At 46.0% G+C, this 16,209-nt stretch overlaps 1 protein-coding gene across 1 annotated transcript; it reads right to left on the reverse strand.

Moving 5' to 3' along the window:
- Nucleotides 1-342: 342 nt before the first annotated feature.
- LOC125527091 (GDSL esterase/lipase At2g27360-like) lies at nt 343-1,777 on the reverse strand. The gene is made up of 3 exons (XM_048691667.2): nt 1,518-1,777; nt 1,227-1,442; nt 343-1,128 (listed from the first exon to the last, which is right to left on the reverse strand). The coding sequence occupies exons 1-3, from the start codon at nt 1,774-1,776 to the stop codon at nt 491-493; spliced, it is 1,113 nt and encodes a 370-aa protein (XP_048547624.2). The 5' UTR covers nt 1,777; the 3' UTR covers nt 343-490.
- Nucleotides 1,778-16,209: the final 14,432 nt, after the last annotated feature.

The raw sequence follows: 16,209 nt of genomic DNA on the forward strand, positions 1-16,209 counted from the left end.
CAGGGTGAGAGGCGTAGGGCGTGCTTGCAGCCCAACAACAGGGGCAGCGGACATCCATGATGGTGGCGGTGTGCTTCATTGGTGGTGAGAGAGAGAGAGAGAGAGAGATACCAGGGAATGGAAAGAGCGTTCTCGAGAAGACGCGACGCGCGACGGTCTGGTTCAGAACACATACATGTAAGTGGGTTTCAGAAAGGCACGTGTCAATCAAAGCAGGCGGCGGACGCAAATGTTAAATCCGCCAGCTGATACGAAGAGTTTTCCTAAAAAAACAGATTTCACCGGCTCAAAAAAAATGGATTTCACCGGCTCATGCACAAATCCTTTTTAAAATTTGCTCTATTGTCCATTGATCTTTTGTGTGCATGTTTTTGTCTTTCATTAATATGAATAATAAACTCGAATAATAATGACTCTTTTATTATCATGTATACTGCAGCTATACGAATCGATCCCAATAAGAATTATCTAGGATCACCAAGAATCCCATCTAGCAAAGATGGAGCAGCGGGGTGTCGGCGAACGGCCCGTTCAGCACGCCGTCGGAGACAATCTTGTATGCCTTCTCCGTCATGTGCAGGCCGTCCCAGCTGGCGAACCCGTCGGGGCTGCCCCACAGCTTCGTCTGGTTGTTGCACGCCCCGCCGGTGTGGTACGGCCCGTTGCCGCCGCAGCACGCGACGAGCGGGTCGGCGATGCCGTACGCCTGCGGCTTCTGGACGAACTGCATGGCGGCGCCGTAGTAGTCGGCGTAGACGACCTTGACGCCGGGGTTCTTCGACCGGAGCCGGGCGAGCTCCTGCTGCAGCGCCCGGTTGTGCTTCTGGGAGAACTCGTTGTACCACTTGAGGCAGTGGAACTCTTCGTAGTCGGCCGTGACGTTGCTCTGGTGGGCGCTCAGGTAGGCCGGCACGCACCCGATGGGGAAGTTGCCCGGGACGACGATCGTCCTGGCGCCGAGGTCGATCACCTCCTGCACGGCGGCGCCGATGTGGGCGACCACGTCGGGCAGGTACTCCTCCGGCGTCTCGCGGGGTTTACTGGGGTTGCCGAACCAGAAGTTGTAGTCGTTCCCGCCGATCTCGCCCACCAGCACCAGGGACTCGTTCAGGAGAGCCCTCGTGGCGACTGCAAGGCACAAGACGAGATCTATTGAACCACACGTACGAACGTGAAATAGACGACGCATGCACGTGCATATGATATGCATGTACTATGTTACTCACCGTCCCCTGGAGCGATGCGCGCGAGGACCTTCTTGAAGGAGGCGAGCTGCCGGTCCAGGGTGGAAGGCGGGTTCACTGTGAAGTTGTACTTGGTCTTGAAGTACTCCGGCGGCAGCGCCGTGGAGCCAAACACGGCGAAGTTGGCGCCGGTGGGGAACTGCCCGGTCGCCTCCTCCGGGATGCTCGGCGGCAGCAGCGGCAGGCCCAACGCCTCCGCTGAAACATGCATGCACACATCGCTTTAGGCCTTTGGCAAAATATCAGTAAACGATGATGGCGACGGCGGCTCACCATAGAAGTCGACGACGACACGGCCGTCGGAGATGCGGCCGCTGGGGTGCTTCAAGAAGGTCATGCCAAAGGGGAGCTCCTTGAGTGGCGACGGGCCGTTGCCGATGGTGTACACGAAGTTGCCGGTGTCGATGAGGGAGTCACCGAACGCGAAGAAGCGCTTGTAGCTGCAGCCGCACAGCGCCACGTCCGCGTTGAGAAGCACCGCCACGACGGAGATGGCGAGCACGACGGCGGAGGAGCACGTGCGACTACCCATATCTGAAAATCAAGGACGTGTACTACATCGAATCGAAAAAACAAGTCCTTTTATAGAACTTCATGGGGTATGCGTGTGGGTGACATATATGGAATAATGCATATCAATATGTGCATCAATTAAGGATTATGTAAGGCGGCGGACGTATATACATGAGGTGAATCATATAAAAGGTTGATTTACTTCTATATATATACATGCATTGTTCCTTATTAAGGAGAAGAGATATGGTTTTTATGGCATCGTTGGTCCATCGTCCATGTATATATCGGCCGGCAAGGCCAATGTTTCGCGCTCTAGTTTCTTTGGACAAACAAAAAAAGAGGAAGCTAATCTATTGCCTAAAATAAAATCTTCTCTTCAAATTATTTAGTGCTGGCAAAGAAAGTGTATATATTTTCCTTAAAAAAGTGTTTATGTATCTCCAAGACAAGTGGTGATTAAGATTTAATTACAAAACATTTTTGTGAAAAGTTATTTATCAAACCAGCAAACACAATGTTCTATCTTCCAAATAAAAATTGCATCGTTCCATTATGCATTCTCTTATCGTTCCAAACACAATGTACTTACTAGCAAAGGGCCCATGTGCTGGAATGGATGCAGAATAAATCGATATGTGCTTGGACACCTAAAAATATATTTAAAACTCAATCATCTTAGGGTTCATCCTAATTATTGTTTGGTTTTATGGGTTACCCCAATTGCGGTCCTCTAATTCCACTATACGACAGTTCTCTCAAAAGAAAAATAAAGCACTTCACTTATTTCACAATCTTATTTCTTTTTTCTTTTGGATCAATCTTATTTGTTTGTAGCACCGATATCCAAAATTATGATCTTGCTTTCACCACAAACTTATATTAGTTTAAAATGCAAATTTGACAACAAAATTGCATTTAGCTTGGCATGTGGTCCCAGTTGTGCAAACTGTACGATGACGTACCTCGTGTGGAGCACAGGTGGACGGTGTTCTGGCGAAGTCGGCGGAATGACGAGATTGAAAGCTTCAAGGGTTACAATAATTGAGTTGGGGTGTCGACCGAGTGGCTCAAGGCCCTTCTGTTCCGACGAAGTCGGTGGAACAATGAGATTAGAAGCTTCTGGCATGCCTATTTAGAGCAAAGGAACTTGCAATTGAGTTGGGGTTTAGGTCGAGGAGCTTAAGGATTTTTTCATAGAGAAGAAGGGCAGTCAGACGAAGTCTATGTCTGGCACCCCTTTGGCCGTGTGGTCGAGCAGTTCTGTTGCGCATTCCGCATGACATATGAGGGCATCAGATGCAGCTGGTGCCAGGCGTGTGTATAGGAAGAGTTTGTCAGCAGTCGATTGCAGTTATTCCTATCCTGCACCTCGATCCTCAATGTTTCATCCGTTGAGTTATCACAACTCTATGCGTGTGGAATTCCTCTTGCAAAATATCCCCACGTTTTACGAAAAAATGTAGACCACTGCATACGTAGGCGGACATGCGGTATTCATCAATCATACGGAACCCTGCTTAACTAAATTGCACAAAGTAGGGCATCCTTACTGGATCAGGGTGATGTCATTATCTTTTGGTCCCCATGGTCAAACCGGTGCGGCATGCTTCATTCTGCCATACTCTCTCATCAATGTATATGCAATCACGTAGCCACGTACTTCCTCCGTTCCTTTATATAATATGTATTTATTTTTTGATAAAATTACACAAGATGCATTTCTTGTAAATCATCATAATTCCCTTTTCATCCCTCCAGAAAAAGAGGAAAGTATCTCTCTCCTGATTTCCTGTATCTCCTTGTATCAAGAAAAAGGAAACAATCTCTCTCTCGATTGCATGTATCTCTTACGTTCATAGACTCACAGATTTATTTGCGACGAACAAACAAATTTACCAAGGATAATTTTGTCCTAACACATATATAATGTGGGAGAGAAGGGGGGTGAAATCAATCCGTGATCAATCTGTGGCCACATGCATGTATCACAAAGACGAATCCAATAAGCAGCAAGAGGATACATACCTCTAAGTAGAGGCTAACGCGCCCTTTGCCGCGCTATTTTTCACTTGCCGGTTTTTTTTCCAGCAGGTTATTGTAGTTGATTATTATTTTTTGGCTTTATCTGCATTGACTTGGATTTTTGATTATGTTCTGAATGGTTTTTAATTTGCATGTCGTGTCAAGGTGCCCAAAAAGACGATATTTGTTCTGAGAGTAAATTGGAGTACTTCGGCGCATGATTGTGATATCCTTGCATATCTTGGCCTTGATGTCAGCCGGTGATCATTGTGTGAGCCTCTTAAGAGCTTATATTCCACGATGAAATTGTAGAATTGATGGTCAATGAATCTCCCACTCGCTCAGCTCGACTCTTTGATCCACTCGCTCGCTTAGTAATATATTTTTGCGCTCACCCTACTGCAAACTGATAAAAAGCCGGTTTTATTTTTTATTTTTTAAAAATCAAAAGATTTTTAAAACCCATTATTTTTTATATGCGTGGGAATTTAGAAAAATATTCATAGATTTAAAAACATTTACAAATTTAAAATCAATTTCAAAGATTTATAAAATTTCACATATAACTATCAACGATTTAATTCACAACATTTTTAAATCAACCCACACGTGACATGCCGCTACAACTGACCTCTCTTGGAGCTGCAACAAAGCACTCTTGGCGGCCAGCTAATCGAATTAACTCTTGCCGCCAGCTATCTGAAAGTGCGTTATATCGACTAGAGGGGGGGTGAATAGGCGATTTTTATGAAATTCTTCACTGAGGAATTTGCCGGTGAGGAAATTTCTTAGCGAAGAATTACTAGCAGCGGAATGAGTACTCAAAAGTAAACATAACAGAATACAAGCATAGTCATCATGATGAAATGAAGACAGGCACAGAGTACAGAAGCGTAAGCACAGGATAACACATGATGAAGACAAACAGACTGAAGAAATTGAACTGAGAAAATTGAGAAAGTCTTCAGTCAAAGTCTTCAAAGCACACAACACAGTTATGAGGAAATGGAAGAGTTGAGGAAATAGAACCAGTAAGCTTGGTGAAGACAATGATTTGGTAGACCAGTTCCAACTGCTATCTCAGTTGTACGTCTGGTTGGAGCGGCTGAGTATTTAAACTCGAGGACACACAGTCTCGGACAACCAGTCCTGAACACGCAGCTCAGGACACCCAGTCCTCACCGTATTCTCCTTGAACTAAGGTCACACAGACCTCGTCCAATCACTCGTGGTAAGTCTTTAGCAACTTCCAAACCTTCACAAACTCGGTCACTCGGCAATCCACAATTCCTCTTGGATGCTCTAGACCATGATGCCTAACCGTCTGGAAGAAGCACAGTCTTCAAAGGTAACAAGCGTCGGATCCACGCAGGATCAATCTCTTAGTGATGCTCAATCACTTGGGGTTTGTAGGTGTTTGGGTTTTGGGTTTTTCCTCACTTGATGATTTTCACTCAAAGTCCTCAGAGGATGGGTTGCTCTCAAATGACAAGTGTTAGTTTCTCTCGGAGCAGCCAACCAACTAGTGGTTGTAGGAGGCGGCTATTTATAGCCTAGGGAGCGGCCCGACATGATAACACATAAATGCCCTTCAATGATATGACCGTTAGGTGGATAGATATTTTGGGATAGCTGGCGCATAGCACAGCAACGGTCGAAATTTTGAGTAGCAAAATCCTCAGGGCTATCATGTTCCTCACTGTGTAGGCAATCCGCACTGGCGAATTCCTAACTCCTCAGTCAGGACAAATTCCTCAGAGACCAGAAGAACTTCGTCTCTGTCACTGAAGAAATTGACTGAACTGTATGAGATTTCCAATGGCTTCACTCGAAGGGATTGGTAGGTGTAGGATTTTGAGTTGAGCATCATATGAAAAAATTTCCTTAGTATTTCCTCGACCCCCTTTAACAGTACGGTGTTTCCTATGACTCAAGAAAGAGAAAATGAAACTACGAAAACAAAAAGTCTTCACGCTTCATGTTCCTCGAACGAATACCAAGTCTTCAAGGTCACACCAATTTCTTCACTTTCAAAGTCTTCAGAAAGTCTTCAGTGATTCAAAGTCTTCAATTGAAGAACTTCATTTTTAGGGGTCGACTTTCTCTGTAAATATCAAACTCCTCATAGGCTTATAGACCTGTGTACACTCACAAAAGCATTAGTCCCTTAACATATAAGTCTTCAATACACCAAAATCACTAAGGGTCACTAGATGCACTTACAATCTCCCCCTTTTTGGTGATTGATGACAGTATAGGTTAAGTTTTCAACGGGGATAAACATATGAAGTGTAACTACTGATATTGAGGAATTTGATTGCAAGATATAGAAGAACTCCCCCTGAAGATGTGCATAGTGAGGAATTTGCTTTTGAAGCAATGCACACTTGAAGAGTTGAATCATGGAGATCTCCCCCTATATCTTGTAATTCATACACGCATTTGACATATAACAGAGAAGAATTTGAAATGCATGATAAAATATGACGACTGATGTAATTCAGCATGCGTGCAATAATATTAACGAGGAATAAGCATGCAGAAAAACATATCAAAAGTATCAGAGCACCATCGGGTTTAAGTTTACAACTCGATCCAATAAAGTCTTAGAAGAACGAGAGTTGTAACTTAACAAAAAAAACGCCCATATAGAAAGACCCGCTTGAAGACTAACTCAAAATTCTCCCCCTTTGTCATCAAATGACCAAAAGGATCGAATATGAGGACTAACGCCCCTGAAGAATATCAAGTTGATGAAGGAGCGCCAGCGTTGTTGGGGTCGTTTGTTGTAGTAGGGCTTGCCGCAGTGTCGTCTAAGTCTTCATTTTCATCAGTGTTGCACGATGAAGAATATGAGCTGGCCACTAGAGAAGGAACCTTGACCTTCTTGAATTTCTTCGGTGGTGGTGCAGACCAGTCAAAATCTTCATTTAGACCCATGTTCTTCAGATCTTCTTCACCATACAGATGTGACAGGATTACCCAGGTGCGACCGAAGACTTGATGGAGGTAGTAGTGGTTTTTGTTCACTGCATTGTGTGTGGCAGTCATGTTGTGAAGAAGTGAACCAAACTGACGCTTAACCCATTTGTGATTTCGATCCACCTTCTGGTGAAGACTAAGTAGAAGTTCACGGTCAGTCATCACGCGCGGAGCAGTGGCTTGAGGAGTGGACTTGGGTGCATTGGCAGAGTCATGTGTGGCAGAGTCATCATTGGTGGAATAAGATGCAGCTTTGCGAAACTGACCATCCAATGGACGAATGCCTTCATCTATTACAGCTGGTGCCTTGCCCTTTCCATCAACTGAGGAATATGTCTGCTTGAGGACTTCAATTGGGGGCAAGTAGCTGAGGTGATTCTGGAAATCAGCTTTGTAGTTGAGTGAAGACCTTGTCCTGAGGAATCTCATAATCCAAGGTGCATAAGGCTTCAGCTCAAACGGAGACAGTGCAACATTTGCCATAGTCCTCATGAAGAAATCGTGATAATTGACAGGAATGCCATGAACGATGTTGAATACCAGATTCTTCATGATGCCAACAATTTCCTCATCAGATGAGTCGTGGCCTTTGATAGGACTGATTGTCCTCGTAAGAATACGATAGACAGTTCTGGGCACGTACATCAATTCCTTCATGAGGAATTTGGTTCTTGGTGCTTGACCTGGCTTCAAAGGTTTCATCAGCACCTGCATGTAATGATGTGTGAGCTCAGGTTCACTGTAGATGCAGCGAGCTTCTTCAAGGGGAGGACTGAGTGGTAGAGTACGAAGCAATTCAGATGCTGGTGCAGTGTAGTGAGTGTTTTCAGACATCCAGTCCAGCACCCATGAATTCACATCTTCAGCATCTCCGGTGATGTGCATCATTGCATAGAATTGAAGAATCAATTCTTCATTCCAATCACAGATGTCAGAGCAAAAGTTTAGCAGTCCAGCATCGTGAAGAACACCGAGGACTGGTGTGAAGCACGACAGAGATTCCATATCCACGTGAGGAATATGCTCATGGTAGAATATCTTCTCCTTGTTGAACAACACTAGGGAATAGAAATTGGCTTGACTAGCAGTCCAGAAACACCTCTTCCTAATGTGGGCAGAGTTATATGGGTTGTAATCTTCGAAGAATACATGCTCGCCGAAGAAATCATCAGCCTTGAACTTTTGCTTGCGTGAGAATGGATCCTTTGGCTTCGGCAGAGGAGTGTCAGTGAGTTGCATCACGACCTCAGGAATCTCAATCGCAGGTTCTTCAGGCTGAGGAATTTCTGGTTCCTCCTCAGTGGCAGTCTGCGTCGTTGGTTGTTCAGCAGCAGCAGCAGTTTCTTCAGCGCTAGTGGCTGGAATTTCCTCATGGACAGATGCAGTGGGATGAGTTTCTTCAGAGCCCATTTGTGCAGTTTGTGTGGGGGACTGAGGAATTTGCTGTAGAGGGGTGAACATTGGAGAGTTTGGATGCTGACTTTCCCAGAATTCATCACTGATTACGGGTGTGGAGCAGCCAACGTCCACATCTTCATCTTCCATTTCTTCAACGCCAGCCTCTTCAGCTGTGAACTGAGGCATAGGCGAGGAGATGATAGGTGTTGAAGGGATCGCATCCACTTCAATTTCTTCATCCAACGGTTCAGACAAAGCAGCAGAAGGAGTTTCTTCATTAGATCCGCTGGGGATCACATATTCTTCATCAAAAGAAACAAGGTCCTTTGATGGACTGGTTGGGATGAGAACAGCATCAATCGGATTTGCAAATGAACTTGTCATAGGCTTCATTTTGTTCGGAGCTGAAGAATCTGAAGCAACTGATGCTTTTCTTTTCTTCACTGCAGCACGCTCTGCAGCCTTGGTCTTCTTCACATCTGATGCGGATGGAAGGATTGGAGTTGAAGTTGGTGCAGGAGCAGCTGAGGAATCTGGTTGATGTTCTTCAGGCACAACTGATGCAGTTGCCCTGAGTTCTTCAGTTTTTTCAGGCGCACCACTAGTGGGTGCCCTGGCAATTTCTTCAGTGGCTGGAATGCAGTCATCAGCCCTGGAACTCACATTTTCTTCAGCAGCCTGATTGTCATCAGCGGTGCTGGCATTTTCTTTAGTAGGCTGAGCAGATGCTTCAGCCTGAGGAATTTCCTGTTGCGTTGGGGCTGCAACATTGGAAGTGAAGTTATCCGCAAGTTTCACAAAACAAACCTTGGCTCCAAGCCAATCAGCGCGATATGCGTCAAAGTCATCACTGAGTTTCTTGATCTCAGTCTGAATAGTGACAAGTTCTTCAGTTGTCATAGAGACAACATTTTTATTCAGATAGCGCTCTTTCTTGTACTGCGCTTTCTTGATCTTCCCGGCCTTCTCAAATTTCCACTTTTCTTCTTAAATGAAGTGGGTCAGCATGTGACTTTGGCCAGGAGTCAGCTTGAAGTCAGGCATGTGAGTGTTGGGGTCCTTGTGCCAGACATCGATGTAGTCGAGGATCAACTTGGGATCCAAAAGCAGTGGCACATCTGATCCTTTGGCTCTAGCGGCCCTGACTTGCCTGTTTCTGATGATTTCTGCAAGTTCATCATCATCAGCTTCGTCTTCTTCAGACGGTACTTGGAAAGCGACTTGTTTCTTTTGAGGACTTGGGCAAGGACCTCATCCAGCAGTGGCCTTTGTCTTCAGAAGTGAGGGGCCAGCTGAGGAACTTGGTGCAGCTGAGGAACTAGCTGAGACACCTGAGGCAATGGAGATGCCTGCAGTCCTTTGGCACGAGGCGAGATGCATAGGTTCTGAGGATTTAGTCGGAACAACTGAGGGCTTTGGAGGAACAGGAGCAGCATGAGGAATTGGCCGTGAGGGCTTTGAGGATTCTGGCCGTGAGGGCATTGTTGGTGAAGCACTTGGCTTGCGTGCAGGCTTCTTTGACATAGCCTTCTTTGGCTTGACAGCAAAGGCCTCAGCAGAGGCAGCGGCAGCAGCAGAGTCTTGATTGAATTTCCTCACTGCTTCTTTGGCTTGCTTAGACAACTTGGCTTGGCGCTTGGCCCATTCATCAGGATAGTCCTCACCGCGCTTGAGGCTGGTGGGATCAGCGATTTGGCCAGGTGCCAATGGAGCTCTTGGGCATGGAGGATTGAGTGCGAATTTCTTCATATACTTAGGAGTGACATATCTGTACTCCCTCCATTCTCTTGCCCATCTCCTCTCTATCTTCTGAATGCGCACTTTGCACTCATTCTTGGTTTCCTCAGTAGGTGTGCAGTACCCAGCTTATATTTCATCAGGGATCTCAAACGCTGTATTTACCTCAGGCCTCTTTCCTCCCTTCTGTGGCTTCTTACCGTCAGCCATTTTCATTAGTTGAGGAATTTGAACAATTGAATTCTCTGAAGAAGTATGCAACTTTTCTTCAAGGAACGCTGCAAATGAGTTAAGTTGATGAGAACCTAGTGATTCAGCGGCTAACATGTGTACCTGTGAATAGAGTATAGTTGCGAGGAATTTGGAGAGGTCATATGCGTTCTCAGAGGGTTTTTCAAAAGAACAAGTTTGAGGAATTTGACCAGATGAGTCTTGAAGAATTTCATTAAGCGTTCTTTGTCTTAGGTTCCAGAATTGTATAGATCGAAGATCCACACAATTGAGGAATCTTGAAGAAAAATGATCTTAGAGAAACGAATCAAGAACAGATGACTTGTGAGGTGTTTAGTGTGTCACAGCCCTAGAATTGTTTGCAATAGTTGCATAAGAGAGTATCCATGCATCATGTCTAATTTCTGAAAGTTAAATTGAGGTTTGTTGAAACCCTCAGAAATCAGTTAAAAATAACCAACTTTAAAAATCTTCTCAAATGAGTCCAATAAAATGTTCCTGTTATTCCATAGAATTATTGGCAAGAGTTAAAATTCAAACCAATATTTTTATGAGCTCAAAAACATTTATTTTGGCCATTTGAATTAATCCAATAATTATTTGCTTTGGATTTATATTTAATATATATTAAATATAACTTCAATAATTCTGGAAGTTTGTGAGTGGCTTTGTATATATTTTAGCAAGCCATATAATAACCTACAAAATTTATGAAAATGATTTAGTGGCTAAAACTAAATCAAAACAGAGAGGAAAAAAATAGAAAACAGTAAATAGAAAACAGAGAAGGAGGGAGTACCTGGGCCTTACCTGGCAGAAGAGGCCCAGCCCACCAGGGGCTGGGTGGTCTTCTTCCTCCTGCCAGGAGGACAGGCAGGTGCGTGGCGAGCGCGCCGACGACGCCTTGCCACCTCCTGCTTCAGCCGCACGACCCCGGCCCTCCAGACGTGCCACGGAGACGCCCAGCGCTCCCTCTCGCTTCCACTCACCGCCCTGGACCTCTCTCTCTCTTCCCCGAACGGTCTCCCCCTCCTCTGTTCTCTCCATCGAGCGCAGCCATCGCCACCGCTCGCTGCTGCAGCAGCCACCTCCTCCCCCTTGCCTCACCGACATGTCCACGGCCATCGCCTCGTCGCCAACACCCTCTCCGCTGAGTCAAGCAACGCCGGACGCCGCCAAACGCCACCGACGCCGTCGTCTTCAACTTTCTGCCTCCCCAGATCGACGGAGATGCCCCGTAGTCGTCCATGCCTCCCCGAGCTCGCCGTTTGCTCCACTGCACTCGCCGTGAGCCCCTGAGCTTTTCCCCTAGCCTCCCCCTCTCGCTAGCTTCCTCTAGCCGCCGCCCCGTGAGCTCCCAAGGCCGCCGTCCGCCATGGCCGACCTCCTGCTCACCTCTGAGCTTACCAGGCCCAGCTGTTCCGTCCGTCATGCTCCTAGGCCCCCCTAGATGCGGCCTAGCTACCTGGTTCCCTCGAGGGCGAGCCGTAGCTCTACGCTCATGCACCACCGAGCTCCGGCCACCGCACTTGTCGCCGTTGCCGTTGCTACGGGCCGCCCTAGCCACTGCCGCTTGCACTGCTCAATGCGGACGAGCACGAGCAACGCGTAGATGCCCTCCGCCGCGAGTTTGGTGGCCCGTGGGCGAAACCCGAGCCTCGCCGCCGCGTTTGCTCGTCGCCGACAGCTAAACACCAGCCTAACAACTAATTAGCACTAAGCTAATGACCCACAGACTCACAGACATGTGGGCCCCGCTGCCTAATTAACTCTGGTTTAGTTTTTGTTTAGATTAAACTAACCACATGGGCCCCACAGGTCAGTTTAACCCGGCCACGTCACACGTTGACCGACCCCACACGTCAGTGCTGACTTGCTGACGTGGCTGACCTGACCCCACCTGTCGGTGACCCAGACAGCACAGCGTGACTGACCAGTGGACCCCACTGGTCAGGTTTGACCTGGTCAGCCGCAGTTGACCTGCTGACGTCATAGTGACGCTATGCTGACGCAATAAGTATTTTCTGGATTTATTTTTATATAGGAAATTCCAGAAAATGTTGCAAACTTCAAAAATTCATAGAAATTAATCTGTAACTCCAAATGCAAAGATTTATATATGGAAAATGAACAGAAAAATCCAATCTATCCATCTGTACTGGTTTCATGCATGTTTAAACAAGTTAACTTGCTGTTTAGTGCAAAAACATGATAAGCACTATTTAAGATCACAAATGAGTTTGAACTTTGAATCTTTGGTTCAAAATAGCTCAAACCCATCTAGTTGTAGTTGCATTAGCCCAACACACTCATTTTACCATGTTATGAATACATCATATTGTGCATTGCATTGATTGTGTTTCTTTCTCTGTTGCCGGTATTTGTCCCCTCTCGATAGACGTGGTTTCGACGATGAGTTCGATGACACTTATGAAGAGCTATAATATCTTTAGAAGTGCCAGGCAAGCACAACCCCCTTGTTCATTCCGATACAATCCCACTCTCTCGCTCCTGCTCTCTTTTACTGCATTAGGACAACAACGATTCATCTTTTACTTGTTGCGGTAGTTGAACCCCTTATCCTCTGCATGACCTGTCATTGCCACAGTAAATAGATGAAACCCACTAGCATGAGTAGGAGTTGTTTGAGCCCTGATGTGCCTACTCATTCATGCTTGTTTGTCATGCCTGCTATTGCATAGAGTTGTGTCAGGTCTGATTCATCGGGAATGAATCGGAGGTGTGTGAACATGTCCTACTGTGTGTGAGCTAAGTGTGTGAACACATTTTGGTAAAGGTAGCGGTGAGAGGCCATGTAGGAGTACATGGTGGGTTGTCTCATTGAAACCGTCCTCAGGAACTGAGTTCTGTGTCTGTGATCCATGAACAACTACTACCACTCATTGGGATCCTTAATTGACCCTGTCGGCTTCTTAATCACCATAGTACTCTATCCAGGAGTTGCAACTAGTTTCTGGTGTTTGTAGGTTATGTGTTGGCGGCCGTGCGTAGCGCTGACCCTAGGGGTGGGCTATGATACGGTAGATACACCGTGGCACGGTGTACCGGGCGCCCGTTTGGTGTCTCGGGAACCCTGTTCACATCGTTCGGGGCCGTATGTGGAAACCTCGGCCGGACTCCCTGCGGATGGAACCTGGATAGGCGATAAACCTGGACTAGAGACTTAAGTGTTTAGGTAGGCCGTGGCCGACACCCTCGTTGGGCTTCCGGTTGAAGGTTGCCGAGTACATGTCGTGTAAACGACGATAAGTGGTGGGAGCGTGTGTGAAGAAGTACACCCCTGCAGGGTTATCAATATCTATTCGAATAGCCGGATTCCTCGGATATGGAAACTTGGACCCCTTGCATAGTTCATAGACAAGTGAAAGTGGATACTCTAAAACTCGCAAGATAAGTGTGAGTGCTATGGATGGCCTTCTCGTAGGGAGACGGGAGCAGATCCATAGTGGTGTATTGAATGGTGAATATGTGGACTCGTGTGCGCCACCTCAAAAGAGTTGCTTGTAGTCGTAGTTCAGGTTAGCCACTGGGTCAAAGCTGGCTTGCTGCAGTTAAACTCCACTACCCCTTTGTTGATACCGATGCATATGTAGTTAGTTCTGATGTAAGTCTTGCTGAGTACAATTGTACTCACTATGTTTTGCAGAGAGACGTCAGTCTCACTAGTAGTTCCGTGTGGGCTTCGATGTTTAGCTTGCTACCTCAGCTACGATCTTGTGCCCTCGGTAGGATCTGGTAGATAGTCAGGCTTCTTAGCCTCTTTCATTGTAGACGTCTGTACTCAGACATGTTAAGCTTCTGCATGTGCTTTGATTTGTATGCTATGATTGTTGGGTCATGAGACCCATGTTTGTAATATCTCGCTCCTCGGAGCCTAATGAATAAATACTTGAGTCGTAGAGTTATGTTGTGATGCCATGTTGTATTTACACATATCGAGCATATTGTGTGTATGATTGAAATGCTTGGTATGTGTGGGATCCGACAACCTAGTTATTTATCCTTGGTAGCCTCTCTTATGGGGAAATGTAGTCTTGTGCTTTCATGAGCCATAGTAGTCCGCTACAGCCCGGTTCACCGGAGTCCTGCTAGCCCAGCACTACTGCTCAGGACACTTGACTGGCCGGCATGTGTTTCACTTCGTTCCTATGTCTGTCCTTTCGGGGAAATGTCACGCGGTGACATCCGGAGTCCTGCCTAGCCTGCTACAGCCCGGGTTCCCGGAGTCCTGTTAGCCTAGTTCTACAGCCCGGATTCACACGCTGCTGACCAACATGCTCGATGTGATTCATGTATGCCTGTCCCCATAGGTTGGTGCCGCTTTGGGTTCACGACTAGCCATGTTGGCCCAGATTCTCTGTCACATGGATGCTAGCGACACTATCATATACGTGAGCCAAAAGGCGCAAACGGTCCCGGGCCATGGTAAGTCGACACCCGTGGGAATACCGTGCGTGAGGCCGCAAAGTGATATGAGGTGTTACCGGCTAGACCAATGTGACTTGGAATCGGGGTCCTGACAGCTTTGATATTAGAGCCTGACTGCCTGTAGGATTACCAAGCCAAACTGGTCGAAGTCGAGTCTAGAAATGCTTTATTTATGTAAGGGAATTGATTGTGGAAGGGAACGTAAGGCTCTTTTTACTCCTTTACCCTATGCCCTTCTGATCTGAGTCAACCTCTTCTTTTCTACGGGGATTAAGAACTAGGACTTCTCATCTATCTATCAGGATGACGTGTTACTAATCCATAGACTTATAGAATTGATAGTTTCAAGCCTCAGTTCCGTTCCTACTACTTCCGTATGTTGACAGTTGATCTCGGAACCTTGATATTGTGTTGTTGAGTGGTTATGCCACCATTTTGTAGGATGTCTCAAATATTTTTGAGCATTTACAGCCGTTATGCTGTCCGAGTCATCCCAGGTTACTAAATAGTCTGATGCATTTACAAATCCTTTCTTTCCGTTCCCGATGTCCTTTTGGTCAGAATAAGCAAACTAACCGGTCAGTTGAGGTACTCTATTGCCTCAACATATATGTTGGAGCTATTATTATGACCCTAGGTGTTTAGAGAGTCACCTAGTAATTTAGCCATGTTTTGTGTTCCCAGTGTGATGATTCTGGCCACCATTCTCGAAAGCATCCCATGATGCCATTTAGTTAGTAGGCCTTCTATTTCTGGGTTTTGAACCCGAGATTCACCCTACTTACTTCATGTTGATAGTGTTTGCTCGTTCCTTTAGGTTATTAGTAACCTTTGCATTAGTCCTCGAGGTCCGTGGTATTTCCTTCTTCCAAATACTATGAACCACTTATGGCAGAAGTTTGTTGGATCAAAAGATCACAATAAGAGTGCTCTCGATGAGTTCTCCGTTCTACATTGTGACTCTGCCAGTTCTACCTTTCTGCATGGGTTATCCAGAAGAGTTATGTTGAACCCGTTCGACATGCTAACCTATGCATCAACAACTCAGAAAGTGATATGTTCCTTTGAGTTGTCCCTTTTCAGTTGTACTCTGACCTTCGTCTATCAATTGATAGTCAGGAGTAATTATGCATTCGTGCTATCGATGCTTATTATTCTTGTGGTCCGTCAAGCCATTCTATCTCGGAATGACTAGGAGAAAAAAAACTCCAGTACCTCATCCATATCTAGGATTGGGTCAAAATAGTTGTGCTCCGCAGATCAAAATGCCAATCCAGCTTTTGATTCTGTTCTACCCTAAAGTATTACCGTCTTATGCCAAGAATGTCATGAGAATTGCACAACCTCTCATGAATTCTTGATATAGTGATACTCCTCGCCATCGTTGTTCATTCCTCGGTTCCTGTGTTATCGTAACCGGAATGCCGACAAGTGAATCGTGATGTGTGAAATCAATACTCCTAGCAACTTCGTTGCTTGGTAGTTAAAGGACAATATTCTCATCCTTAGCGTGTTGGTTACTGAACCATCGTTCTGAGATTGATCGTGCTACCTAGTCTTTTTTTCCGATGCACTCTTCGATCAATGAGTTAGGATTATTCAATCCCTTGCTTATTTGATCATGTCGTCT

This window comes from Triticum urartu, chromosome 6A (assembly GCF_056163025.1).
Source record: "Triticum urartu cultivar PI428250 chromosome 6A, HENAU_Tu73, whole genome shotgun sequence".
In the NCBI taxonomy this organism is placed as follows: Eukaryota; Viridiplantae; Streptophyta; class Magnoliopsida; order Poales; family Poaceae; genus Triticum; species Triticum urartu.

What these genes read in the sequence shown, in the direction of transcription:
- LOC125527091 (XM_048691667.2), bottom strand. Translation starts at nt 1,776, where the DNA reads ATGGGTAGTCGCACGTGCTCCTCCGCCGTCGTGCTCGCCATCTCCGTC. An exon ending in TGTCGTCGTCGACTTCTATG is followed by an intron (nt 1,443 to 1,517) that starts GTGAGCCGCCGT and finishes TGCATGTTTCAG; the next exon opens with CGGAGGCGTTGGGCCTGCCG. An exon ending in GCGCATCGCTCCAGGGGACG is followed by an intron (nt 1,129 to 1,226) that starts GTGAGTAACATA and finishes TGTGCCTTGCAG; the next exon opens with TCGCCACGAGGGCTCTCCTG.